Raw genomic sequence first — 27,077 nt, 5'->3', positions numbered from 1 at the left:
TTTCTACTCCTCTTCCAAAAAAAAAAAAAAAGACTAGAATGACATCCAGACGATGGTCATCCTTAAGTGCTTACATAAAACTGCTGCATTCCAACAACGGTGGTTCTAAAATGGTCCAGAGATTTAAGCAGTCAATACAAGAGACCCTTTTTACTGAGGTGAGAACTTCAAACCATTTTAACAAGCAAATGCCAGAATCTCAGAGCAGCTACAACTATAACACCTTATAATGTGATAAAAATCTCCTATGGTCAAACATTGACTCTTAGGGAGTTTTATATTCCAACCTGGACAAATTTTCTTTCATGGTTTCAGGATTGAAGATCATGGTCTTGGGATTAACTCTTTCATCACAGTGATAACGCTTAACTGCAAAATATGGTTTTCCCACAAAACTAGCATAGTGGGCACTTGAATTTAGCACATAATTTCTGATAAAAATTAAAGGCTCTTCCAACACAATGATTTTTAACATAGGGGTGGGAGGCCACAGAACCCCTTTAAGGAATTCTGACCCAGGGAGGGAAAAAAACCCACTCATACATACTTTGCATAGGGGCAGGGAATTTCACAGACTGACACTCATTCAGTGGTTTGCAGATAAAGAATTTATATTCTTAACTTAATAATCTCTGACCTATTCCTGTCTTCAGACCAATTTTCTCTACTAAATCAGAAAATGAAGGGGAGTGGGGGGCTCAATTTTGTGAAAAAGCTGCAATTTAGCAAGGCATAAAAGCTGAGCTTTATATATTTTAAACATTTTAAAGTGAAATACCAAAATATCTTGTTGGTAAACATTACACGATGATCATGCTTAGAGCTAAATCTTTGCTCCTTATAAAGCGTATCAATGGAATCTGACAATTCAATGCTTCAAAATACCTTTAAATTTAGCAGAGTTCGGATGGAATCAGTCACATTCACTGCAAGCAAACATTCTAAAACATCCTTTTCTCCTAATCCTGTAACTCAGATTCCTGTTTTATTTTTGCCTTTTATAATAATGCTTAACATGAAAATATTCATTACTGAGCTATTCCCCACCATATGATAACTTGCAACAACAAAAATTTTACTACATCAACAAGTATTAAGAAAATCCATAGAAACTGTACTCAAAAAAGGAAAAACTTAACAAGGTTATCTATTTTGTTTTCTGTTCAAGCCCCCCCCCCCACCAAAGAAAAGTATATTCCTCTGAATATTCTTTTATTCTTTATCCCTTCCTCAGCTCTGTCTGGGAATCTGCATAGCTACCATTTTTATGCTAACCCCACTTTCAAACCAAGTGAAGTATAAATGTATTAGCAAATAAGGAAGTTAAAAGATTTTCAAGTTCATTAAAATCTCTAGGGGGAAAGGGCAGTGTGTTCCATACACTAAAAAGAGGACTACTACCACAAACTTCAAGTTCCTGTCAAGCTTCAATAAGAAGAGAGGTGAAACACTTATAGGCATGTAAATGTAGGCCCCTTACCCTTAATATCAACACTAAAATGAAAAACAGGCAGTGACATTTCTACATCACTGCTCCCTACTGTGATCACCATAGTGTGTTAACCACTTGTTTACATAGCCCAGATGAGGGCTTCCATGTAAAACTGTGGGGGGGGGGGCACACTTCTCTGGAACCCCCCTTCCCCATACAAAGAGGGACACATCTCAAAAAAGGGGGCAATCAAATATTTGCAGTGGAAATAAGGTTTTTTAAATATATAATTCTAAAACCTTACAAGAATTATATGCTAGTGCTGTTTCGTAGCAGATAAAAAGGCTACACAAAGTTGTTTTTTCCTGCATGTCCTGAAACTATTAACAATAACTATAAAACTATTAACAATAAATTGGAATACAGTATCATTAAACACTTTTTGTTCCAGTTGTTTAAGCACTACGCATAGTGCAGTGGAACATATTTCACAGTTGGGAGTATCTGCCTCCCAAAATAGCAGCTATAAATTCATAAATAAAATGGAAAAATATTCCCAAGTTGCTCTAATCATTTATCAAGAAGTTGTAAAATAGGAGGAGGAGGAGAAGGGGGGAGGGAGGGAAGGGGGAAGAGGAGAAGGAGGAGGAAATCCACTATTTAAAAAAGAAAATCCTTTACACAAAAAGTGCTTTCGCATACTGTGGTCATTGCTGTTCTACTATGGAGAGCCCCATTCATATGAATGTCACCTAACTTTTAGCCTGTTACTAACCTTCCCGAATGCTAATTCTTTAAAAAGAAAAATAAAAAAGAGCAAACAAGATAAAGTTGTTTAAGGACTTTTTAAAATATCGTCCTATTACGGTTATCACAGCAATAGGTCTGGTACTTCAAGAAGTGAATATTTAAGAGATTGCTTAACAAGCAAATTATTGAATAAAGTATTAGCACTTCCACATTCAAATTCATAAATTATTTCAATTTAGATAACATCACATTTAAATAATTTTTCTAAGTGTACAGGTTTCATTCTGGTTGTATAGAAACTCACTTGTTACATTTGTTTAATGTTTACATTGAGGTCTACTTAAATCAGTAGTTTAAAACAAACTATATTTTATCAAAATCTGTCTTCCTTCAGATTAGAAAATTCACTTAAATAATGAAAATTGGGCAACTTGTTTAAAAAAAAAAACAAAATCTGGGTTTGCAATGACACCTGAAGAAGCCGGTGGGAAATGCTTCCCCTTCAGCATCATTCCTCTCTAGCGATCTGAGAGGCACACATCTCTCCTACTATTTGAGCCTTTAGGTAGTGATGGTTGAGAGGATGGGGGAGTAAGCATATTAGAAATGGCAGAATAACCGTGCCTCCCTACCAACCATCCTCGTAGCCCAGGTCCCCGGTTGGCAGGTTACCTAGCCAACAGCATCTCGCTTATAAACACTACGTGCAACGTGACCACAAATCACCACCCCGTAGGTCCTCTTCCCCACTGCCCCCAGCTTGGGCCTGCCTCATATAAGACCCTGGAAGGTCTGGTCTGGAGAGTGCGGTCTGCATCCAGTTAAGCCAAAGCCCTCCAAGCCCCAGGAGAAGGGTGAGCGGGACAGTCCCAAGACACCCCAACACCCAGACCCGCCGGGAGTCTGGGAAAGGCCCTCGGGGCGGCCTCCACCCGCAGCCACTCACAGGGCGCGGGGATCCGGACCCTCCCCGGCCCGAGACTCTTCCAACCCCTCCCCCGAATGAGGGACACCCCTCCCCCACGGCGGACGAGGCCGCCGCCCACCCACCCACCTGCCCGCCCCGAGAAGGCCCGCAGACCCTCGCCCACCCCGTTCCGCGGCCGGTAGTGGGCGGGAGCTGGGCCACAGTACCAACCTCGCTGTTGAAGGTTTTCACGGCCTCCATGTTGTCAGCGCGGAGGCTTCAGGCGGCGGCGGAAGAGGCGGCGGCCCTGCGCGGGTGGGGGAGCGCAGCGGCGGCGGCGACGCGGCCCTGAGAATGGGGCACCGCGGCCTCGGGAAGCGTGGAGTGAGCAGGCGACGGAGAAGGACCTCAGGGGCTGCAAGGCCCCCGCATAGCCGCCGGCGGGCGGAGCTCGGCCCGGGAATGGACGGGCGCTGCCGGGGCGGGCGGCGGGGCAGGGCTCGGCCGCGGCGCCTCCGCTTCTCCGCTCCGCGAGCTCGTGCTTCCCTATCGCTCTAGCCCGACCCCTGCACTCTACACCTCCCTCTCCCTCCTCCTCTGACAGGCTCCAGCTTCACCTCCCCACCGCTCGGGCCGCAGAAACCAGCCGCGCACGGCGAAGACACAGGAGCAGAGCTGGCGGCGGCGGCTGCGGCATCCAATATGGCGGCTCCAGCCAGCCGCGCAGTTCGGAGGCCCGCGGCGCCCACCGCGCCCCCTGGCGGCGGCCCGACCGCCGCGCGGTACCATCGACGCAGGCGGGCCAGAGCGCCGTCGCCGGGGGGCCTCGCTGCTCTCCGCGCTCCTCGCCTCGCCTCTCCCCGCGCCGGAAGTTCCCCGTCTCGCTTGGCGGACGACATCAAAGCGCTGGTCCCTAGAAAAACCGAATGTCCCCACAAAGTGGCAAGTTTAGGAAATAGCAGTGATCTGATTCCCGTTGTTTCCATGTGGATTGGCTCCTCAGCACGAGCTCCTGGGTTCAGTTGTTTATCAGAATTTCTCTGGGCAGTGGCCTAAAGGTTAACAGCCGAAAGAACCGTTCCTTATCATTCATTTATTTAATAACAATGAGCCCAAGCCGTTTAATAGGTAGGCTAGGGAGGAAATGTTATAAACAAAGGCTTCGGGTCCAGTGTGGACAGAAGGCGAAAGCAGTGCGTGCAGCAACTGGTGCAGGAGATGCACGCTGCGTGTCCTCGGGCGGGCCTGAGGGAGGTGGACAATGAGGATGCTGGTGTGCACGTTTCAGAACGCGGGAGATCTGGACAGGTGAGAGGAAACCTACCTCTTAAGGAAGCTGAATCATTCTAAAGGAATTTTGCCCAAGGTTATATGTAGTAAGAGGATGAAGACTTATTTCTAGATGAAATAGAAGTTGCTGCTAACAAAATGCCTTCTGTGTTACTTCGTGCAATGTAAAATAGCCAATACCAGATTGAGAGCTAACATTTATTAAACGTAAAAATTCAGGGTATGTGATTGAATCTCAGACACCGCTGTCTTCCTGTTGAAATTCATTTTCAGGCAGTCTCTCCTCCCAAACTCAGCAGAAACGAAGGGAGGAAAATGACAGAATTTTACTCTGGGGGATTACTGGAATCAAGTTAGTTCCCTAAGACATGAGCCCAGAGCCAATGACAATGAGAAAGTGAGATCCTTCCTGAGAGTTCAGGATCTTTGGGTCTACTTCACTGACAGCTTTAATAGGAAACTGGATAACTTTTACATCAGTAAGAGCTTATATTTTTACCTTCAAAATCCCTTTCAGACGGTATCAAAGTTCTCCGTATTGCTTAATAAGCCAAGCCATTATGATCTCTTGCCAACACTATTGCAGTAGCTTCCTAACTGGTCCCCCTGCTTATCTTCTTTCAAAATTCATTCTCCAGACAGCAGCCAGAGGGATCTTTTTTTTCCTTTTTTTTCTTTTTTTTTCTTTTGTAGAGAAATCAGATTATATCACTCCCTTGCTTAAATCCTTTAATTCTTTGCCATTACACTTCCAGTATTATCACCACCTCTTACCATGGCCTGAAAAGCCCTGCCTCAACTCACTGCTTTCCTTTGTGCTCACTTCACTCTGGCCATACTGACCTCCTTTTTCTTCCTGAACAACCTGAGGACCTTTGTATGTGTCTCTTCTCTCAGTTGGGGTTCTGTTGCTCCCATTCTTTGCATAGCTGACTTCATCTTTCAGTCCCCTCCTGGGAGAGGGCTCTCCTAATCTCTCCATCTAAAGTAGCATGCTGTCACTTGAGTAAGTACCCTGCCCAGTTCTACTCATGCCAGATTCTAATGCTCAAGTCTAATGTATTGATCTATGCAAGATTATTGAGTCATTTATTAGATGGATGTTGACTAAATTACTTAGCCTGAGAAATTAAAATGCAATGCAAGCTAAAGAATAAAATCAGTTATTAACAAGTTACTTGACTTGATTTAATAAAGCTTTCCTACTCAGAAAAACAGCAGAGGGCATATTTTGTTAAGGGGAAGGAAGAGATAAAAACAGAGGATAGCTTCAGCACCATCTTAAACTGAGGAGGAGCAAGAGGAAAAGCTGAGAAAGGTAGAGCTAAAAGGGAAGTCCAGAGGGCCGGTGCAACTGCTAGGTACAGAGTTTATGCAGAAATAAACATACCTCCATGAACACATCAATACCAATAACTGGTGTTCTAGTTTACTAATGTTGCCAGAATGCAAAACACCAGAGATGGATTGGCTTATATACAAGGGGGTTTATTTGATTACACAGTTACAGTCTTAAGGCTGTAAAGTGTCCAACAAAACACATCAGCAATAAAGTACCTTCACTGCAGGATGGCCAATGGTGTCCGGAAAACCTCTGTTAGCTGGGAAGGCACGTGGCTGGTGTCTGTTCCAAAGTTCTGGGTCCAAAATGGCTTTCTCCCAGGACATTCCTCTCTAAGCTGCAGTTCCTCAAAAATGTCACCCTCAGTTGCTCTTGGGGTGTTTGTCCTCTCTTAGCTTCTCCTGAGCCAAAGTCTGCTTTCAATGGCCGTCTTCAAACTGTCTCTCATCTGCAGCTCCTGTGCTTTCTTCAAAGAGTCCCTCTTGGCTGTAGCAAGCTCGCTCCTTCTGTCTGAGCTTATATAGTGCTTCAGTGAACTAATTCAGACCCACCATGAATGGGTGGGGCCACAGCTCCGTAGAAACTATCTAGTCAGAGTCATCACTCACAGTTGGATGGGTCACATCTCAATGGAAACACTCAAAGAATTACAATCTGATCAACACTAATACATCTGCCCACACAAGATTACATCAAAGATAATGGCGTTTTGGGGGACATAATACATTCAAACTGGCACAACTGGAAACATATATTAGTTAGGATTCTGATTCCCAGTATAACAAACCATTTCAAGTTAGGTAAACCATAAGAGAATAATGCACTCTTAGGATACAGGGTTTTCTCATGTAAGCCAAGGTTCAGGAATATAGCTGAGCCAAAGGAAGGCACCTGAAAGCAGAATATAGAAACCCCAAAAGACAACCTCATCTCTGCTCACCTGATTCATTTTTCCTTCTGTTGCTTTATCCACCCCTCTATTTGACATAGTGAAATACAGTGACTGCTTCTGGTCTTATAGTCCTACACACCCAGTGGACCTGATTGAAAATCTTTTCTTCCCAGTTGCATGTCCCTAAGGGAAGGGGAAAGGAATTTGATTGTCCCAGCTTGTATTCAGTGGTCATCAGCAAGAAACTTGAGTCCATTAATTCAGATTCTGAAGATTGAGATGGAAAGATGATGCCCTGAATAGTGAAGAGGAGTATTCTAGTCACTAGGAGAGATAGTCCAAATTGTAAAGTATAAAACTCACCTTCCAGAGTCTATGATATTCCCTTGTGATTTGGTTAACATTGGCCTGTCCCCTAGGACTTAATCATTTCTGGGACTAAATCAGGGGAACTAATTCAGCCATGGCCAAGAGGTCAATAACACAGTCTAGGGCAGTACTAACCACAGAACTTTCTGGGAAGATGAAAATGTTCCATATTTGTACTGCCCAGTGTGGTAATAATAGCCCTGTGTGGCTATTATTCAGTTGAAATATGGCTACTGCAATGAGGAACTGGTTTTTAATATCATTTAATTTTAAGTAACTCAAATTTAAAATATGTGGCTGAGGCTACCAATTGAGAAGCACAGCTCTATATCAATTATCAATAGTGGCTTTAATGATCTATGTATAATATGAATAAATTTCCAACTGGGGTGAAACCTGAAACATTCACTAAACCAAAACTAACTCCCATCCAATGGAAAAAATAGAAAGTCAAGATTCTTTAGAAAACAAACATTCTGAAATGTTTGGTAAATTAACATATAAAACAAAATGGAATATTATACAGCTAATAAAAATTATTAGGTAAGACTAGAAATATGGGAAATGCATATATTAGACTATTAAAAGTACAAAGGGAGGGATACAAAACAAACTTAATATATGTTAACATACATTATGTGTATTATGCATACATAAAAGTATTATACAAAGATTGAAAAATAATGTGAAGAAAATAAAAACAATTGTGTTGGTATGCTGAGATTAGGAGGGTTTTTTTAAATAATGTTTTGCCCCTTTTTGATAATAGTAATTTTATACCTTATTTTAGAAAATGTGCACATCATAATCTACAAACTCACCAAATGTGATACTGAAACTAAGTAAATTTCCTAAGAGACAGTGAAAGTACAAAGTAAACATTTTCTTTTTTTTTTCTTGTATACTATATATTCTTTTTTTATCTTCATTTTATTGAGATATATTCACATACCACGCAGTCATACAAAACAAATCGTACATTCGATTATTCACAGTACCATTACATAGTTGTACATTCATCACCTAAATCAATCCCTGACACCTTCATTAGCACACACCCAAAAATAACAAGAATAATAATTAAACTGAAAAAGAGCAATTGAAGTAAAAAAGAACAGTGGGTACCTTTGTCTGTTTGTTTGTTTGTTTCCTTCCCCTATTTTTCTACTCATCCATCCATAAACTAGACAAAGTGGAGTATGGTCCTTATGGCTTTCCCAATCCCATTGTCACCCCTCATAAGCTACATTTTTATACAATTGTCTTCGAGATTCATGGGTTCTGGGTTGTGGTTTGATAGTTTCAGGTATCCACCACCAGCTACCCCAATTCTTTAGAACCTAAAAAGGGTTGTCTAAAGTGTGCGTAAGAGTGCCCACCAGAGTGACCTCTCGGCTCCTTTTGGAATCTCTCTGCCACTGAAGCTTATTTCATTTCCTTTCACATCCCCCTTTTGGTCAAGAAGATGTTCTCCGTCCCACAATGCCGGGTCTACATTCCTCCCCGGGAGTCATATTCCACGTTGCCAGGGAGATTCACTCCCCTGGGTGTCTGATCCCACGTAGGGGGGATGGCGGTGATTTCACCTTTCAAGTTGGCTTAGCCAGAGAGAGAGGGCCACATCTGAGCAACGAAGAGGCATTTGGGAGGAGGCTCTCAGGCACAAATATAGGGAGGCCTAGCCTCTCCTTTGCAGCAACCATCTTCCCAAGGTTAAATCCTACGGTAGAGGACTCAACCCATCAAACCACCAGTCCCCTATGTCCGCGGTCATGCCAGCAACCATCGAGGTGGGGTAGGCCAATACCCCCTCATTCTCCACAGGCTCCTCAAGGGGGCTCTACATATTTTTTTTCCTTGGTTTTTTTTTTTTTTTTCAACTTTTTCTTTTTTAAAATCAACTATATGAAAAAAAAATTAAAAAAAAAAAACAGAAAATAAAAGAACATTTCAAAGAGACCATAACAAGGGAGTAAGAAAAAGACAACTAACCTAAGCTAACTGCTTTACTTCCGTGTTCCTACTTTACCCCAAGAAAGTTACCTAATATAGCAACATTTCTGTGAACTTGTTCCTACTATATCCATCAGAAATTAATAGACCATAGTCATTCTTGGGCATCCGCAGAACGTTAAATAGCTTATCTGGTCTTCTTTGATTATTGTTTCCCCTTCCTTAGTTGCTCTCTATTGCTAGTTCCCCTACATTCTACATTATAAACCATTTGTTTTACATTTTTCAAAGTTCACATTAGTGGTAGCATATAATATTTCTCTTTTTGTGCCTGGCTTATTTCACTCAGCATTATGTCTTCAAGGTTCATCCATGTTGTCATATGTTTCACGAGATTGTTCCTTCTTACTGCCGTGTAGTATTCCATCCTGGGTATATACCACATTTTATTTATCCACTCATCTGTTGGAGGACATTTGGGTTGTTTCCACCTCTTGTCAATTGTGAATAATGCTGCTGTGAACATTGGCGTGCAGATATCTGTTCGTGTCATTGCTTTCCGATCTTCCGGGTATATACAGAGAAGTGCAATCACTGGATCGAACGGTAACTCTATATCTAGTTTTCTAAGGAACTGCCAGACTGACTTCCAGAGTGGCTGAACCATTATACAGTCCCACCAACAATGAATAAGAGTTCCAATTTCTCCACATCCCCTCCAGCATTTGTAGTTTCCTGTTTGTTTAATGGCAGCCATTCTAATCGGTGTTAGATGGTATCTCATTGTGGTCTTAATTTGCATCTCTCTAATAGCTAGTGAAGCTGAACATTTTTTCATGTGTTTCTTGGCCATTTGTATTTCCTCTTCAGAGAACTGTCTTTTCATAACTTTTGCCCATTTTATAATTGGGCTGTCTGTACTATTGTCATTGAGTTGTAGGATTTCTTTATATATGCAAGATATCAGTCTTTTGTCAGATACATGGTTTCCAAAAATTTTTTCCCATTGAGTTGGCAGCCTCTTTGCCTTTTTGAGAAATTCCTTTGAGGTGCAGAAACTTCTAAGCTTGAGGAGTTCCCATTTATCTATTTTCTCTTGTGTTGCTTGTGCTTTGGGTGTAAAGTCTAGGAAGTGGCCGCCTAATACAAGGTCTTGAAGATGTTTTCCTACATTATCTTCTAGCAGTTTTATGGTACTGTCTTTTCTATTGAGATTTTTCGTCCATTTTGAGTCAGTTTTTGTGTAGGGTGTGAAGTAGGGGTCCTCTTTCATTCTTTTGGATATGGATATCCAACTCTCCCAGCCCCATTTGTTGAAAAGAACATTATGACTCAGTTCAGTGACTTTGGGGGCCTTATCAAAGATCAGTCGGCCATAGATCTGGGGGTCTATCTCCGAATTCTCAATTCAATTCCATTGATCTATATGTCTATCTTTGTGCCAGTTCCATGCTGTTTTGACTACTATGGCTTTATAATAAGCTTCAAAGTCAGGGAGTGTAAGTCCTCCCACTTGGTTTTTCTTTTTTAGAGTGTCTTTAGCAATTCGAGGCATCTTCCCTTTCCAAATAAATTTGATAACTAGCTTTTCCAAGTCTGCAAAGTAGGTTGTTGGAATTTTGATTGGGATTGCATTGAATCTGTAGATGAGTTTGGGTAGAATTGACATCTTAATGACATTTAGTCTTCCTATCCATGAACATGGAATCTTTTTCCATCTTTTAAGGTCCACTTCTATTTCTTTTAGTAGAGTTATGTAGTTTTCTTTGTATAGGTCTTTTACATCTTTCGTTAAGTTTATTCCTAGGTACTTGTTTTTTTAGTTGCTATTGAAAATGGTCTCTTTCTCTTGAGTGTCTCTTCAGTTTGTTCATTTCTAGCATATAGAAATGTTACTGACTTATGTGCATTAATCTTGTATCCCGCTACTTTGCTAAATTTGTTTATTAGCTCTAGTAGCTGTATTGTCGATTTCTCAGGGTTTTCCACATATAAGATCATATATCTGCACACAATGACAGTTTTACTTCTTCTTTTCCAATTTGGATGCCTTTTATTTCTTTGTCTTGCCGGACTGCCCTGGCTAGCACTTCCAGCACAATGTTGAATAACAGTGGTGACAGCGGGCATCCTTGTCTTGTTCCTGATCTTAGAGGGAAGGCTTTCAGTCTCTCACCATTGAGTACTATGCTGGCTGTGGGTTTTTCATATATGCCCTTTATCATATTGAGGAAGTTTCCTTCAATTCCTACCTTTTGAAGTGTTTTTATCAAAAACGGATGTTGGATTTTGTCAAGTGCTTTTTCAGCATCTATTGAGATGATCATTTGATTTTTCCCTTTCGAATTTTTAATGTGTTGTAATACATTGATTGATTTTCTTATGTTGAACCATCCTTGCATGCCTGGAATAAACCCCACTTGGTCATGGTGTATGATTTTTTTAATGTGTCTTTGGATTCGATTTGCAAGTATTTTGTTGAGGATTTTTGCATCTATTTTCATTAGGGAGATTGGCCAGTAGTTTTCCTTTTTTGTAGCATCTTTGCCTGGTTTTGGTATTAGATTGATGTTAGCTTCATAAAATGAGTTAGGTAGTGTTCCATTTTCTTCAATGTTTTGAAAGAGTTTGAGTAAGATTGATGTCAGTTCTTTCTGGAAAGTTTGGTAGAATTCCCCTCTGGAGCCATCTGACCCTGGGCATTTATTTGTGGGAAGATTTTTGATGACTGATTGGATCTCTTTCCTTGTGATGGGTTGACTGAGGTCCTCTATTTCTTCTCTGGTCGGTCTAGGTTGTTCATGTTTCCAGGAAATTGTCCGTTTCCTCTACATTATCCAAGTTTGTTGCCATACAGTTGTTAATAGTATCCTCTTATAATTTTTTTAATTTCTTTGGGATCCACAATTATGTCACCTTTTTCATTCATTATTTTGTTTCTATGGGTCTTTGCTCTTTTTGATTTTGTCAGTGTAGCTAGGGGCTTGTCAATCTCCTTGATCTTCTCAAAGAACCAACTTTTGGTGATATTTATCCTCTCTATTGTTTTTTTGTTCTCTATGTCATTTATTTCTGCTTTAATCCTTGTTATTTCTTTTCTTCTACTTGGTTTAGGATTCGTTTGCTGTTCATTTTCTAGCTTCTTCAGTTGATCCATTAGTTCTTTGGTTTCGGCTCTTTCTTCCTTTTTAATATATGCGTTTAGTGCTATAAATTTCCCCCTCAGTACCGCTTTTGCTGCATCCCATAGGTTTTGGTATGTTGTGTTCTCATTTTCATTTGTCTCTATATATTTAGCAATTTCTCTTGCTATTTCTTCTTTAACCCACTGATTGTTTAGGAGTGTGTTGTTTAACGTCCAGGTATTTGTGAGTTTTCTAAGTCTCTGATGGTTCTTGACTTCCAACTGTATTCCATTGTGGTCAGAGAATGTGCTTTGAATAATTTCAATCTTTTTAAATTTATTGAGGCTTGTTTTATATCCCAGCATATGATCTATTCTGGAGAAAGTTCCGTGAGCACTAGAAAAGTATGTGTATCCTGGTGATTTGGGATGTAATGTTCTGTATATGTCTGTTAAATCTAATTCATTGATCAGGTTGTTTAGGTTTTCAGTTTCCTTATTGGTCTTCTGTCTGGTTGATCTATCTATAGGAGAGAGTGATGTGTTGAAGTCTCCCACAATTATTGTGGAAACATCAATTGCTTCCTTTAGTTTTGCCAGTGTTTCTCTCATGTATTTTGTGGCACCTTGATTGGGTGCATAGGCATTTATGATTGTTATTTCTTCTTGTTGAATTACCCCTTTTATTAGTATGTAGTGGCCTTCTTTGTCTCTCAAAACATCCCTGCATTTAAAGTCTATTTTATCTGAGATTAATATTGCTACACCTGCTTTCTTTTGGGTGTAGCTTGCATGAAATATTTTTTTCCATCCTTTCACTTTCAATTTCTTTGTGTCCCTGTGTCTAAGATGAGTCTCTTGTATGCAACATATTGATGGTTCATCTTTTTTGATCCATTCTGTGAATCTATATCTTTTAATTGGGGAGTTTAATCCATTTATGTTCAATGTTATAACCGTGAAGGCATTTCTTGAATCAGCCATCTTGTCCTTTGGTTTATGTTTGTCATATATATTTTTCCCCTCTCTCTATTAATATCTTTTATTGTACCCATACCGAATCTCTTTACTGCTGAACCTTTCTCCAAGTCTCTCTGTCCTTTCTTTGTTTCTCTGTCTGTAGGGCTCCCTCTAGTATCTCCAGTAGGGCAGGTCTCTTGTTAGCAAATTCTCTCAGCATTTGTTTGTGTGTGAAAAATTTAAGCTCTCCCTCAAATTTGAAGGAGAGCTTTGCTGGATAAAGTATTCTTGGTTGGAAATTTTTCTCACTCAGAATTTTAACTATATCATGCCACTGCCTTCTCGCCTCCATGGTGGCTGCTGAGTAGTCACTACTTAGTCTTGTGCTGTTTCCTTTGTATGTGGTGAATTGCTTTTCTCTTGCTGCTTTCAGAACTTGCTCCTTCTCTTCTGTGTTTGACAGTGTGATCAGAATATGTCTCGGAGTGGGTTTATTTGGATTTATTCTATTTGGAGTTCGCTGAGCATTTATGATTTGTCTATTTATGTTGTTTAGAAGATTTGGGAAGTTTTCCCCAACAATTTCTTTGAATACTCTTCCTAGACCTTTACCCTTTTCTTCCCCTTCTGGAACACCAATGAGTCTTATATTAGGACGTTTCATATTATCTATCATATCCCTGAGGTCCGTTTCGATTTTTTCAATTTTTTTCCCCATTCTTTCTTTTATGCTTTCATTTTCCATTCTGTCATCTTCCAGGTCACTGATTCGTTGTTCAACTTCCTCTAGTCTTGTACTATGAGTGTCCAGAATCTTTTTAATTTGGTCAACAGTTTCTTTAATTTCCATAAGATCATCCATTTTTTTATTTAGTCTTGCAATGTCTTCTTTATGCTCCTCTAGGGTCTTCTTGATATCCTTTGTATCCTGTACTATGGTCTCATTGTTCATCTTTAGTTCTTTGTGTAGCTGCTCTAGGTTCTGTGTCTCTTCTGATCTTTTGATTTGGGTGCTTGGGCTTGGGTTATCCATATCGTCTGGTTTTCTCATATGCTTATAATTTTCTGTTGTTTTTGGCCTCTTGGCATTTGCTTAACTTTATAGGGTTCTTTTAGGATGTGTAGACCAATTGAAGTCCTTAACTCTAATTTATCAGATCTACAGCTTTGTGGAGTACACTTTCTTTAACTAACCAGCAGGTGGCATCCATGAGCCACCTGTTCTCCACAAGCCAGTTCTCCCCTGCTTTGCGTTTGTGGTGAGTGGGGGAGTGAGTCTTGTGGGGTCCAGTTGGTGTACCAAGCTTGCGTGTGTAGTTGGTGTTGCCTGCTCTGTAAATGGGGCGTGTTTCTGGGCAGTCAGGGAGGGGGGGTGGCTCTAACAATCAAATCTCCCTGGTGATCCTGGAGTTTTAAAGCTGCTGCAGTAGTCTAATCCTTCAGTTCAGTCCTGCCACAGTTTGTCTCTGCCACTGACCCACAAGTCCTTGGTATTGGCGTATGGCTCCTGAGAGTTGCGAGTGGGTCCCTCTTCCACGCCGTGCACCCCCTGGTCCTGTGTTGAGTTGAGAGATGACTGTGCTATGTCACAGGTGAGTGCCGTCCCCCCAGGGCGGTTCTGGGCTGCTGGGCTGTGTAGGGAGGCTCCCAATCTGCTGAAATGATGGCTGAATGGGGCTTTGTTAATTCACACTGCTCCACCTTCCCAACTCTGGGGCAATCAGCTGAGATTGCAGGGAAGGCTAATGTCCACGCCCAGTTTTGTGGTGTGTGCCTGTTATTTGAAACACTTCCATCACACTGGGTTGTCTGGGGCAGCTCTGGGCTATGGGGCTGGCAATGGGCAGGAGTGTTTCCTGTCCACCAGGATGATGGCTGTGAGCGGACACCCCCCTTTTCTTGGGAAGTTGTGGTGTTTAGTGAATTTTCTCAGCCACTGGATTATTGCCTTTTGTCTCAGAGCTCTCTTAGTTGTGCTCTTGTCTTGACCTACCCAAATTGCAAGTTTTTGAGGCTTTCTGTATTGGGCTTCTTAGAGTAATTATTTTAGGAAAAGAAAAAAGGATTAAAAAAAAAAAAAAAGGGCCCTCCTCACAGATCTAATGGGTTATTGAAATGGTAAGAGACAAAGCTATTAGGGCCATTAAGGAAAGGTCCACAGGGCAGAGAGATCAGCTTTTCTTCGGGATTTGCATATGAGCCTCAGGGCCTGAGCTCTGCCCTTCCCCTTTCTGTGTTCACCAGAACTCCAAAAATCCTCCGCATTTATTTTGGAGTTTTTCGTGCTGTTTTTTTCTATGCCTGTCTCCTCCCTGCTGGGCTGGCTGCTCTCAGATTCTCTGGTGTCTGGTCTCAGTCTATCTATGGTTGGAGTTTGGATCAGTAGAATGCCTGCCACTCCAGTTCTCCCTTCTCCTTCCTGGAGCTGACAGCCCCTCCTCCCACAGGACTGAGCCTGGCAGGGAGGGGTGTGGGTCCCCTGGCCAGAAAAACATACAGATTTCGCTGATCTTGGCAGTTCCACGTTTTCATGAGTGTTGTATGAAGTATGCCCAAAGTCAGATTGCTCTGTGGTGTCCAGTCCACGCAGTTCCTGGCTTTCTACCTACTTTCCTGGAGGAGTAACAAACATACAGCTCACCAGTCCGCCATCTTGCCCCACCTCCCAAACATTTTCTTTTATGAGCTTTACTTAAGTAGGAATTTTGGGTTTGGTGCGTGCAGGTGTGTGTCTGTTGGATGGTTCTTCAAACGCCAAAGGTCAAACAGCAAAAATTAGTAGTTGTGGTAGTAAAATAAAAATTATGAAATACTCCTAAATTTCTGGCCTTTGTAGTTTAATATTAAGTTAAGATTAACATTTGTCCCTATATGAGTAAAGTAGATTTATATTCTTCTCCTTCGCAGTAAATCTCTCTTTACTCCCAATCCAAGTTATTTGTCCACCCTACAGGCAAATTTTCCCTCACAGACTTTCCAAGTGAACCCCAATACAAGTTGCTTATAAAAAGGGGATATTTTACATACATTACAGTTTTATGTAGCTATTGTGAAATGACAAAGATAGTGCTGACTCTACAAATATTTATTCACTTTGGACTATCATTGAAAAATAGACCAAATTATTTTGTTGCAATGCAATGAGAGAAGACCCAGGGTGTGATAAAACAGAGTATATCATTGAAAAGCCAAATGGCTTACATCACTGGGCTCTCTCTAACTTTCTGCTACAAATACCTGTTATAAGTTGAGTGTACAATGATAGGAGGTAAGGTGACCATCCAAATAAGGCTTACAGTTTCACAATATCTTGTGATCGTCGTGTTCCTCATATGTTTGCAGATTAGCAACTCAATTTGTTAATACATCCAGAGTAGATCAGAGATTCATGGACAAACTAATGATAACCAAATACACAAGAGAGAGGTATAGTCCTTCCCAGAATGCAGGGGTATTAATTTACTAAATGATACAGTAAGTAAGTAGCAAGGAAAGAAATTTGCCTGCATAAACACTGGAACTGAGTCAAGAGAGGGAAACAGATTGTAACCACAAGTCAGACCTGATACAAGTTTGTGGTCCAAATGTATACTACCTGAGTGAAGTGAAAAACTTCAAGCAAAGAAATTATTTTAAAGTGGTACTGAGTTGGCATGCCTCCAGGAAACTGACAGAAGTAAATGCACATTCTTTCTGGAGGAAAGCAACTTCAAATCAGCCTTCAGGGAATTTGGACAAGTAAAGATCTATTGAAAATAAGATTATAATTAAGCAAAGTCATAGATTAATGGACAGGAAAACAAAACCTCATGAGTGGGAGCCAACAGAAACAAAAGACAGCAAAATCAGACCAGCAATAAGTTTAGATAATAGAATTGACAGATTTGGAATAACAAATTTTTTAATCGGTTTCATGGAATATTATGGACTAGGTTACTCAGCTCAGCCCCATTACTGAAAACAACTACAGATACTGGCTAAAAGAAAAAAAACCTGAAAAGATTTGAAAGCACTGAAACCAGGACAAACCTAAAGAAAGTGAAAACCCAGAGAGGCAATCAGAACCGTGAAGTTGCTTTTGCCTTGCAGGCATTTTCCTTTCCAGACAAACTGGAACTTTGGATTTTGACAGCCTTATGGTTTAAAGGGACAGAAGTTAAAGTATGGGGTCCACCCAAGTGGTGAAGTCTAACAGGAGAGTCCCCAAAGATTAAGGTGGAACCTCGAAGTGTGAAGACGAAGTAAACTCACTACTCTTTCCACCCCAGGGGACTAGAAGAAAAATTTCCTTGTCTAAACAACATCAAGAAGGGTGGCAGTGCTGAAAAGTATAACATAACCTAGCCTCTTCATGAACTTGTAGCTAAAATGTACATTACCATAAGCCTTTCATATAAAGTGCCCCCAGACTAGTAGCACAAATAGGCACCTAGGAGAAGTAAGGGCAGATCTCTGGAAGACTGTGCCTTCATCTGAGGCCTTAAGGAACTCCTGCAAAATAATTCTGCAGACGAATTTTCAAGGATAATAAGTGAGTCAGTTTCCTATTGCTGCTGTAACAAATTACCACAAACTTGATAGCTTAAAGTGGCACAAAGATATCTTCTCACAGTTCTGGAGGCTGAGAGTCCAAAAGGTGTCAGCAGGGTTGCACTTTTTCTGGTTGGAGGCCTTAGAGAAGAATCTGTTTCCTTGCCTTTTCTAGCTTCTGGAGGCTGCCTGTATTCCTTGGCTTGTGCCCTCTTCCTCTGTCTTCTAAGCCAGCAAGAGATAGTTGAGTCCTTCTCACATCCAATCACGCTGACCTACTGCTTCCATCATCACATCTCCTTCTTGGACATCTCTTGCCTCCATCTTTTATTTATAAGAACGCTTCTGATTATATTAGGCTCATCCAAACAATCCAGGATAGTCTCCCCATCTCAAGATCCTTAACATAATAATATCTGCAAAGTTCTGTTTTGTTTTGGCTTAAGCATTAGAATTTATTGGCTTACTGTTTTGAGGCTAGAAGAAGTCCAAGATCTAGACATCATCAAGGCTTGCTTTCTTCCCAAAGACTGTGGCATTCTGGGGCTGCCTGCTGGCAATCCTTGGAACACCTTAGCTTTCCCATCACATAGTAATGTTCTCTCCTTTGCTTTCCAGGTTCCCTCTGACTTCCTACTTCTCCTTGTGGCCTTCTCTGACTGCAAAGTCCCTTTTGCTAATATAAGGTAACATGTTCTTGGGTTCTGAGGATTATATGTGGACATCTTTGGGGGGGAGGCATTATTTCTACCTACTAAAATGAGTATTGCTTAGTCAAAAATAATTAAACATGCAAGGAAACAGTGTATCATGGTTGAGAAAGAGAAGAAATGTTAGACAAAGCATACACACACACACACACACACACACACACACACACACATCATGAACAAATTGGGCTCATCCCAGGAGTAAAGGTTTAGTTCAAATTTAGAAAAATTCCATTAATGTAATTCACATATTAAGAGATTAAAAGAGGAAAGCTATATGATTATTTCATCAGATGCAGAAATTGTATTTTACGTGATTCAGCATCACTTATTAAGTAAAAACTCTATTGGTTTACTTTAGCTGCCAAAAAACTGAGTGGCTTAAACCAATAGAAATTTGTTGTTTCACAATGATAGAGACCAGACATTTGAAATCAAGCTGTTGGCCTGGCCATGAACCCTCCAGAGGCCTTAAGGAAGAATCTGTTCCTTGCCTTTTCTAGCTTCTGTTAACTATTCCTTGACTTGTGGCCACATCACTCTAGTCTCTGCTTCCATGTTTGTATTGCCTTCTCCTCTGTGTATGTCTCTGTGTGAAAACTTCCTCTGCCTCTCTTTTATAACAGCACATGTGATTGCACTTAGGGCAACCCAGATAGTTCAGGATAATCTCCTCTTTTTTGAGATCCTTAACTTAAACACATCTTTTGCAATATAACATGTATATATCTTTGGGGGCCATTTTTTCAGCCTACCACAAAAACAATCTGAAAGCTAATTATAAAAGACAACTTCCTCAATCTGCATCTAAATCAGGAACTGAAAAACGGCTGCAGTAAACATAATACATAAAACTCAAATGCTGAAAAGCATTCCTTTTAAAACCAGGACAAGAATGATGCCTATCATTACCACTTGTATTCTTCATTGCACTGGAAGTCCAAGACAATGCAGCATGAGAAAGAAATAAAAATTCCAAGAATTGAAAAAAACAAAAATTGTTATTTTTAATTGTCGTAATTGTCTATATGGAAAACTCAAAATATATTCACAGATTGTAGAATTAATTAGAATTCAAGACAATTACATTTCCATATGCCAACATATAAAATCACATTAGATGCCATAAGGACCAAACTCCACTTTGTCTAGTTTATGGATGGATGTGTAGAAAAGTAGGGGAAGCAAACAAACAGACAAAGGTACCTAGTGTTCTTTTTTACTTCAATTGCTCTTTTTCACTCTAATTATTATTCTTGTTATTTTTGTGTGTGTGCTAATGAAGGTGTCAGGGATTGATTTAGGTGATGAATGTACAACTATGTAATGGTACTGTAAACAATCGAAAGTACAATTTGTTTTGTATGACTGCGTGGTATGTGAATATATCTCAATAAAATGATGATTAAAAAAAAAATCACATTAGAAAATGTAATTAATTTTAAAAATACACCAGGTAAAACAACAATCAAAACAGTAGAGGGGCTTGCCATGATGGGATAACTGGTACCACACTTAACCTTTTATTTTAAAAACTATAAAATGGACAAAATATATACAACAACTGCTTTCAGACGTTGGACAATAGAGAAGGAAACCAAAGAGGTTATGCCACTTCTGCCTTCCTGCCTGGTATACTTTCTGGATCACAGTTCAGAAAGGGAGAACCCAAACAGCTTGGGAATCTTGTTGAGTTGAGGAGGCAGGGATCAGATTTTGGAAAAGTGAGGTGGTTATAATTTGCAGGGTAGGGTACTAGAGCAGAGTAAGCCACGTGGAAAAAGGGTTCAAGAAACCTGCAGATGTCATCTTGAATTTTAGACCAAATACTAAGCAATGCATGCACAGGATATAACATCACAAGGCCAGGCAAAGAACAATCCCTGGGAGCTAAAAGCTGAACAATTCCCAGCATTAGGAAAGTTTTGAATTCTAAACAGCCAGAATGGAAAAACCTTGCTGAATGTCTGGGGCATTCAGTGGAGGCTCTAAAGAGTCACAGCCAACCCTAGATCAACTATACTCATCCTAACAAAGCAAGTGACTCAGCTCCCAGCCAAAACAAATTCAGCGTTCTTGAAAGGAAGATTAAAATCTAGACACTCACCAATGTAACATTCAAAATGACCAGCATTCACTAAATAAAAAATTACCAGACATGAAAAATCAGGAATATGTGAGTCATAATCAGGATAAATAAAAATCAATAGACATAAACCCAGAAATGACAGAGATGATTATAACAGCTATTAAAATAAATGCACCAATTTAAAGGAAAGCATGAAACTAATGAAGAGAGAAATGGAAACTATAAGAGCCAAATGAAACTTCTAGAGCTGAAAAACTAAAGTATCTGATGTAATAATACACTAATTTAAACAATTAAATGGATGACAGATTTGGGAGTCAGATTCCTTACTGTTGAAGTTGGAGTTTACAGAGAAGCAATGAAAAAATCCTGGAAGGATCCATGTGGTAATAGATGAGTTGGAGATATCATATGAACTGATGTTTGCTTAACAGATGACTACATTTAAAGCTGTATATACACAGAGAGAGAGATTAGTATACACTGTATATTTCCTTCCAAGAGTCTATTTACTTGAGATAGCCTAGAAGAAACAACATCCTAGTAGCAACAGGCACACCTAGCACCAGGATTTCAGTTGCCAATACCATTCTCCAATAAAAGCAACCAGGGATTTTGGAGTAATAGTTGATTTAGGACTGGAACAGGAAATATACAAGATGCAAGATGAACCTGGATCACCTTGTAGTACCAAAAAGTAAGGAAGTGCTAAATGCATGCATGCACATGCACACATACACTGAAGGGAGTATGTCAAAGGGACATAGGAGGCAGCTAAAAGAGCACCCAGTGGACAAAACTGGAAAAAATTGAGCAACAAAATAAAGTAATATTGGATTGTAATCCAAAGTTGTAAGATAAATTCTGATGAGTCCATACTGATATAAGTAAACTATTGAATATTTATTCAATAAATGGAGGAGGCTAGAAAAATCTTTCTAGCAAAATAATTACAAATAATTTTTGTAATACTCTGTTCTCAGGGAAGTGGAGCATAATTTCCTACTCCTTAAGTGTGGGCTGAAACTAGTAACTTCCTTCCAAAGAGTACAATATGAAAAAGGAGGGAGAGGAGTAACTTTACAGTAGAGAAACTGACAAAACTTACCTCAAGCCAGGTGATCAAGGTCAACTTTAACAGTGATGTCATGCTGATAGTATGTACCCTTGATATGATGTGATGAAAATGGCATTTTAATTCTGGGATTTTCATCCCCAAAACCCATAACCCCAACCTAAACATGAGGCAAACGTCAGACAAGCCTGTTTGCAGGTCATTCTACAGAATACCTGGTGATTACTCCTGAAAACTATCAAGGTTGTTAAACACAAAGAAAGTCTGAGAAACTGTCACAGGTAAGATGGGTTTTGCAACAGAAAGAAGTTATTAGGTTAAAATGATGAAAACTAAGAGAGACAGCTAAATAAAAGGGCAGATTTCAACTATCTTAGAACTCTGGAGGACAGTCAGGACTGGGGAATGACTCTACAAATGCTGAATTAAGGAAGGAAAAAAAAACACCTATAAAAGGAGTGGTAAGGTAGACTTGCTAGTCTGGACCTCTTCCCAGTGCTTGGATCCATGTGGTTTAAGAGACACATAATGGCAGCTCTCTGGCCCAGGCATCCCCTGCTGTGGTTGCTGACCACAGATCCACCTATGGCAGCAACTTAGAGAATCACACACATTCAGGCATGAGAATCCAAGGTCACATAGACCCAGGGGGGATCCCTACTTGTTGGGATATACATGCATTCAAAGTGCCCGCTGGAAATCAGAGTGACCCACAGCAGAACTTTTATCAAGCTTTGCCCACCTCCAGCCCAGATCCTAATTGCTGGTGCAGCTAAATGAAAAATAGGGGTCTTTGAACATTGACCATGCCTGGCTTCAGGGGTTGGGATCCCCTAAAGTGTAAGTTACTAGAGGCAGAAGAGCCACACAGAAAGGGGAAACTGAGCCTCTGAATGGCAGTGCAGACTCAGGGTGGAGAGCTGGAGTGAAAAGGCAGCCCAGAGCACAGGAAAGGAGTGGAGCAAATCATAGCAGCGGGGGACTAAATTTGTATAAAAACAAAGAGAACAGCTGAGGACTCCCAGAGGAGGAACAGAGGAAAGGAAATCCTTTCCCTGAGGGGAAACAATCACACATACAAGGGTAATCTTGAAAGTTACTGCACACACAGGGTAGAAGCAGGTGCAGAAAGACCCAAGAAAAACTGTATTTTTAATATTGAACTCTAAAGGTTCAATATAAACAGCACCATGCATTGAAGAAGAGCCTGAACACACAGCCAGTCAACACTAAAACTGCAGGCAAGGAGGAGAAACTAAATTCCACAGTTAGCACATCAAAATAATCAAATGCCCAGACATTGACAAAAGATCACAAGTCATACAAAGACACAGGAAAAGATGGCCCATACAAGAGGACAATTTAAAAGAAGAAGCACAGGCATTGGGAAAATTAACAAAAGATGTTCAGTCAAATCTCCTAAATTCGTTCAATGAACTAAAGGAAAATATGGATATAGAACTAAAAGGTATGAAGAAGACCATGTGAGAACAAAAAAAAGTAATTAGAAAATTTAAAAAGGAAGATAACAGAACTTATGGGGATGAAAAGTACAATAATGAAGATTAAAAATGCACTGGAGGCATTCAATAGCATATGTGAACAGGCAGAAGAAAGAATAAGTAAATTAAAAGACAGGACAGTTATAATCATATAGTAGGAAGATCAGATAAAGAAAATAATGTAAAAAAGTGACTAGAGCCTCAGGAACCTGTGGGACAACATGAAGTAAACCAACATACACATTATGTGAGGCCCAGAAGGAGAGGAGAAAGAAAAGGGGCAGAAAAAGTATTTGAGGAAATAATAGCTGAAAATTTCCTAAATTTGATGAAAGACATGAGTATATACAAACATGAAACCCAACAAACTCCAAACAGGATAATCCCTACTAGACCCACTGTAAGACATATAGTAATCAAAATGTCAAATGCCAAAGATAAAGAATTCTGAAAGCAACAAGAGAAAAGTGATTCATTCATCTATGAGGGATCCTCAATAAGACTAAGTACAAATTTCTCATCAGAGACGTGGAGGCAAGAAAGCAGTGGTATGACATATTTAAGGTACTGAATGAGAAAAACTGTCAGCCAAGAATCCTATATCTTGTACAACTTTCCTTCAAAAACGAGGGTGTAAATTTTTAAAAAGACAGGAAAAAAATATCTAAGATGCTCAACAAACTCCAAACAGGATAAACTCAAATAGATTCACACCACACTATCTTATAATCAAACTATCTAATGCCAAAGACAGAATTCTGAATCCCACAAGAAAGAAGTAATGTCACATACAAGGGAGCCTCAGTAAGATTGTCTATTTCTCTTTGAAACTATGGAAGCAAGAAGGCAGAGGGAAAACATATTTAAAGTGCTGAAAACAAAAAAAAAGTCAACCAATAATTATGTATTGAGAAAAACTGTCTTTCAAAAATGAAGGAGGAATTAAGACATTCCCAGATAAACAAAAGATTACCCCCCAGACCAGCTCTACAAGAAATGCAAAAGGGAATTCTGCAGGTAGAAAGGAAAGGACACTAGACAACTTACTGAAGCCTCATGAAGAAATAAAGATCTCTGGTAAAGATAATGACATTGGTAAATCTAAATGCCAGTACTGTTGTATTTTTTATTTGTAACTATTTCTACTCCCTACATGATAGCTTTGGTTTGCTAAAGCTGCCAAAATGCAATATACCAGAAATGGGTTGACTTTTACAAAGGGGTTTATTAGCTTACAATTTTACAATTCTAAGATCATGAAAATGTCCAAATTAAGGCATCAACAAGAGGATACCTTCTTTGAAGAAAGGCTGTTGGCATCTGGGCCATCTCTTTCTCATGGGAAGGCACATGGGCAGCATCTGCTGGTCTTACTCTCCTGGGTTTCATTGCTTTCAGGTTCTGGCTTCAGTTACTCTTTCATCTTCTGTAGGTGTTTCTCTCTCTCTGAGCGCTCTGGCTTTTTCTTTGTCCTCTGTCCTCTCATAAAGGACTCCAGTAAATGATTAAGACCCATCTTTAATTGGTTGGGTCACATCTCTATCAAAACTACCTAATTGGAAGGTCCCACCAACAATAGATCTGTACCCACAAGAATGGATTAAAAGAGCGTGGTGCTTCTGGGGTACGTAACAGCTTCAAACCAGCACACTCCATTCTCTGGGCCCCCAAAAGACATGTTCTTTCCATATGAAAAATACATTCATTCCCTCATAATATCACAAAAACCTTAAATCATTTCAGTAAAAATATTAAGTACAAAGTCTCATCAAAATCAGTTACAGGTGTGGTCTGTCCTAAGGCAAAATTCTCCTCTACCTGTGAACCTGAGAAACTTGCAACAAATTATCTGCTTCTAATATACAAAGTAGGGATAGTCATAGGATAAACATTCCCATTTCCATAGGGAGAAATTGAAAAGAAAACAGGGCTTAAAGGTGCCAAAGAGTTCTGAAAACCCACAGGGCAAACTCTGTTAGATTCCAAAGTCTGAGGGTTTGAACTTTAGTTATAGGTCTGGAAGAAAAGAGGTAATGGGGGTGGATCATGAAAAGAATTAGAAATGCCTTTCAAGCCAATTACTTCAGGGCATTCCATTGTAGTTTCATCTGGTGAAACAGGATTAATCTCTCCAGACAGAGTGAAGGCTGTTTCCTCGGGGAGGCAGTTACAGGTTTAGCAGTGATTGAAGGGTTAATCTCTTCAGGTGGAGGTTGGATGGCAGATTCCTTAAGGCAGCCTGGAGGTCAGGTAGCTGTCTTCTCAGGGCAGGCTGGAGATTGGGTGTCTGTTTCCCCAGGGCAGACCATTACAGATTTATCTAGCAAAGACTCAGAAGAATCTAGGGTTTCAATGTCCCCACTGCCATCATTATCAATCCTTATGTCCCCATTCCAATTTTCAGGATCCCATTCCTTTCCAATCAATGCCCTCACTTTAACAGCAGACACCCTGGAAGGTTGAGAATTTAGTTTATGTTGTAAATCTGAAGAGTATGGTTTTCAGAGGTCTCAAGTCTGCAGCCACAAGAGATAAGATTATCTTTCAAGATACACATAGAAACTTTTACATCTCTCATATGGTGCTCAAGTTGCAAATTTGAAGCTTTCAGCTCATCCCTTTTTTTTATAACTGTATCTGATGTATCTAGGAAAAAACAGCCAACATCATCATACTTTAACTTCACAAAACTCTGCTAAGGTCTCAAAAACACTCTCAGAGCCTTGTCTCATATAAACATATAATCAGCAGAATCAAATGGTGATATTTTCCATATCTCTATTGCCAACTCATGCCATGAACTGTCAGTGCCATCTTGATTATTGGAAATAGAGTCATTAGTGCCTTTGAATCTAATCAGAGTAGAAACCAATTGCAAAACTCATTTTTAAGATTCTGTTTTTTTCAAGAACCACTCCCAGTACCAAAGCTGTATTAGGGTTCTCTAGGGAAACAGAATGAACAGGAGATATCTGTGTATATGAGAACTTATAAAGATGTCTCACACAACTGTGGGGATGCATGAGTCCAAATTCCATAGAGCAGGCTACAAGCTGGCAACTCTGATGAAGGCTTTTGATGAATTTCCCCAGGAGAAGCTGGCTGGCTGAAGTAGAGATGAAAATTCTCTCTTCTGACTGATGAAGTCATCATTTCTCCTTTTAAAGCCTGCTACTGATTGGATTAAATATGTCTCATTGCAGAAGACACCCCCCTTAGTTTGCTGTAGATGTAACCAGCCAAAGATGCAATCAACTTACTGATGATTTAAGTCCACGAAAGGTCCTCAGATGAATAGTTAGGCCAGTACTTTCTTGACCAGATAACTGGGCACCATTACCTGGCCAAGATGACACATGAACCTAAACATCACAATGATCTCAAAGGCAAATGCATAAACTAAGATAAAGCAATGATTTTGGATTTATAGCATATATATGAATCATATATATATATATATGTAATTTGTGACAGGAACTACATAAAAGTGGGGGGATAGAAAGGTATAGGAACATTATTTATGCTATTGAAGTTAAGTTGGTATCATTTTGAACTTGTAGGTTATAGACTTAGGTTGTTTGTCAGAAACCCCAGGGTAACCATAAATTAAGTATTTCAAAAAATATATACAAATATGGAAATGAGAAAGATATGACCAGTTACATCACAAAAGATGATCACTACACAAAAGAAGCCTGCAAAAAAGAGAGACAAAAAAAAAAAAAAAAACAAGACCTATAAGAAACAATGGGCAAAATGGCTGAAGTAAGTCCTGCCTTAGTAATGAAACTAAATGCAGATGGATTAAACTCTCCAATCAAAAGACACAGACTGATACAATGGATTTGAAAAAGCATGAGAGTGCAATTTATTATTTATAAGAGACTCATGTTCAATCAAAGGACACAAATAGATGGGAAGTGAAAGGATGTAAATAGTAACCAAAAGACAGCTTAGGTAGCTATACTAATATTTGATAAAATAGACTTCAAGTCAAAAACCATTATGAGGGACAAAGAAGGTCACTATACACTGACAAAGGGGTCAACTCAACAAGACACAACACTTATAAATATATGTGCACCTAATGTCAGAGTGCTAAAATATGGAAGCAAACATAGATACATTGTACTCAAAGGTGAAAACTGAAAA

General features: G+C 39.9%; 2 protein-coding genes across 8 annotated transcripts in view; one reads left to right on the top strand and one right to left on the bottom strand.

Moving 5' to 3' along the window:
* Positions 1-3,511, bottom strand: part of SCAF8 (SR-related CTD associated factor 8) — a 337,204-nt gene extending 333,693 nt beyond the window's left edge. For all 7 annotated transcript variants that reach the window (XR_005214393.1, XM_037820137.1, XM_037820123.1 and 4 more), the window contains exon 1: positions 3,321-3,511. Coding sequence is in view for 6 of the 7 variants with exons in the window: in XM_037820137.1 (XP_037676065.1) it covers positions 3,321-3,350 (30 nt within the window). In the remaining variant the exon portion in view is untranslated. The remainder of the gene's footprint in view (positions 1-3,320) is intronic.
* On the top strand, positions 39-5,682 carry LOC119528237 (translation initiation factor IF-2-like). Its single transcript, XM_037828857.1, has 3 exons — positions 39-158; positions 2,919-3,036; positions 3,694-5,682. The coding sequence occupies exons 1-3, from the start codon at positions 39-41 to the stop codon at positions 4,143-4,145; spliced, it is 690 nt and encodes a 229-aa protein (XP_037684785.1). The 3' UTR covers positions 4,146-5,682.
* Positions 5,683-27,077: the final 21,395 nt, after the last annotated feature.

Source organism: Choloepus didactylus, chromosome 2 (assembly GCF_015220235.1).
Source record: "Choloepus didactylus isolate mChoDid1 chromosome 2, mChoDid1.pri, whole genome shotgun sequence".
In the NCBI taxonomy this organism is placed as follows: Eukaryota; Metazoa; Chordata; class Mammalia; order Pilosa; family Megalonychidae; genus Choloepus; species Choloepus didactylus.
The sequence above is the reverse complement of the archived record's forward strand: the minus strand, read 5'-3'. Positions and strand labels throughout refer to the sequence as shown.

Coding starts and splice junctions, on each gene's coding strand:
- LOC119528237 (XM_037828857.1), top strand. CDS start 39: ATGACATCCAGACGATGGTCATCCTTAAGTGCTTACATAAAACTGCTG. Junction 159..2,918: donor AAGAGACCCTTTTTACTGAG/GTGAGAACTTCA, acceptor ACCACCCCGTAG/GTCCTCTTCCCCACTGCCCC. Junction 3,037..3,693: donor CTCCAAGCCCCAGGAGAAGG/GTGAGCGGGACA, acceptor CTCCTCTGACAG/GCTCCAGCTTCACCTCCCCA.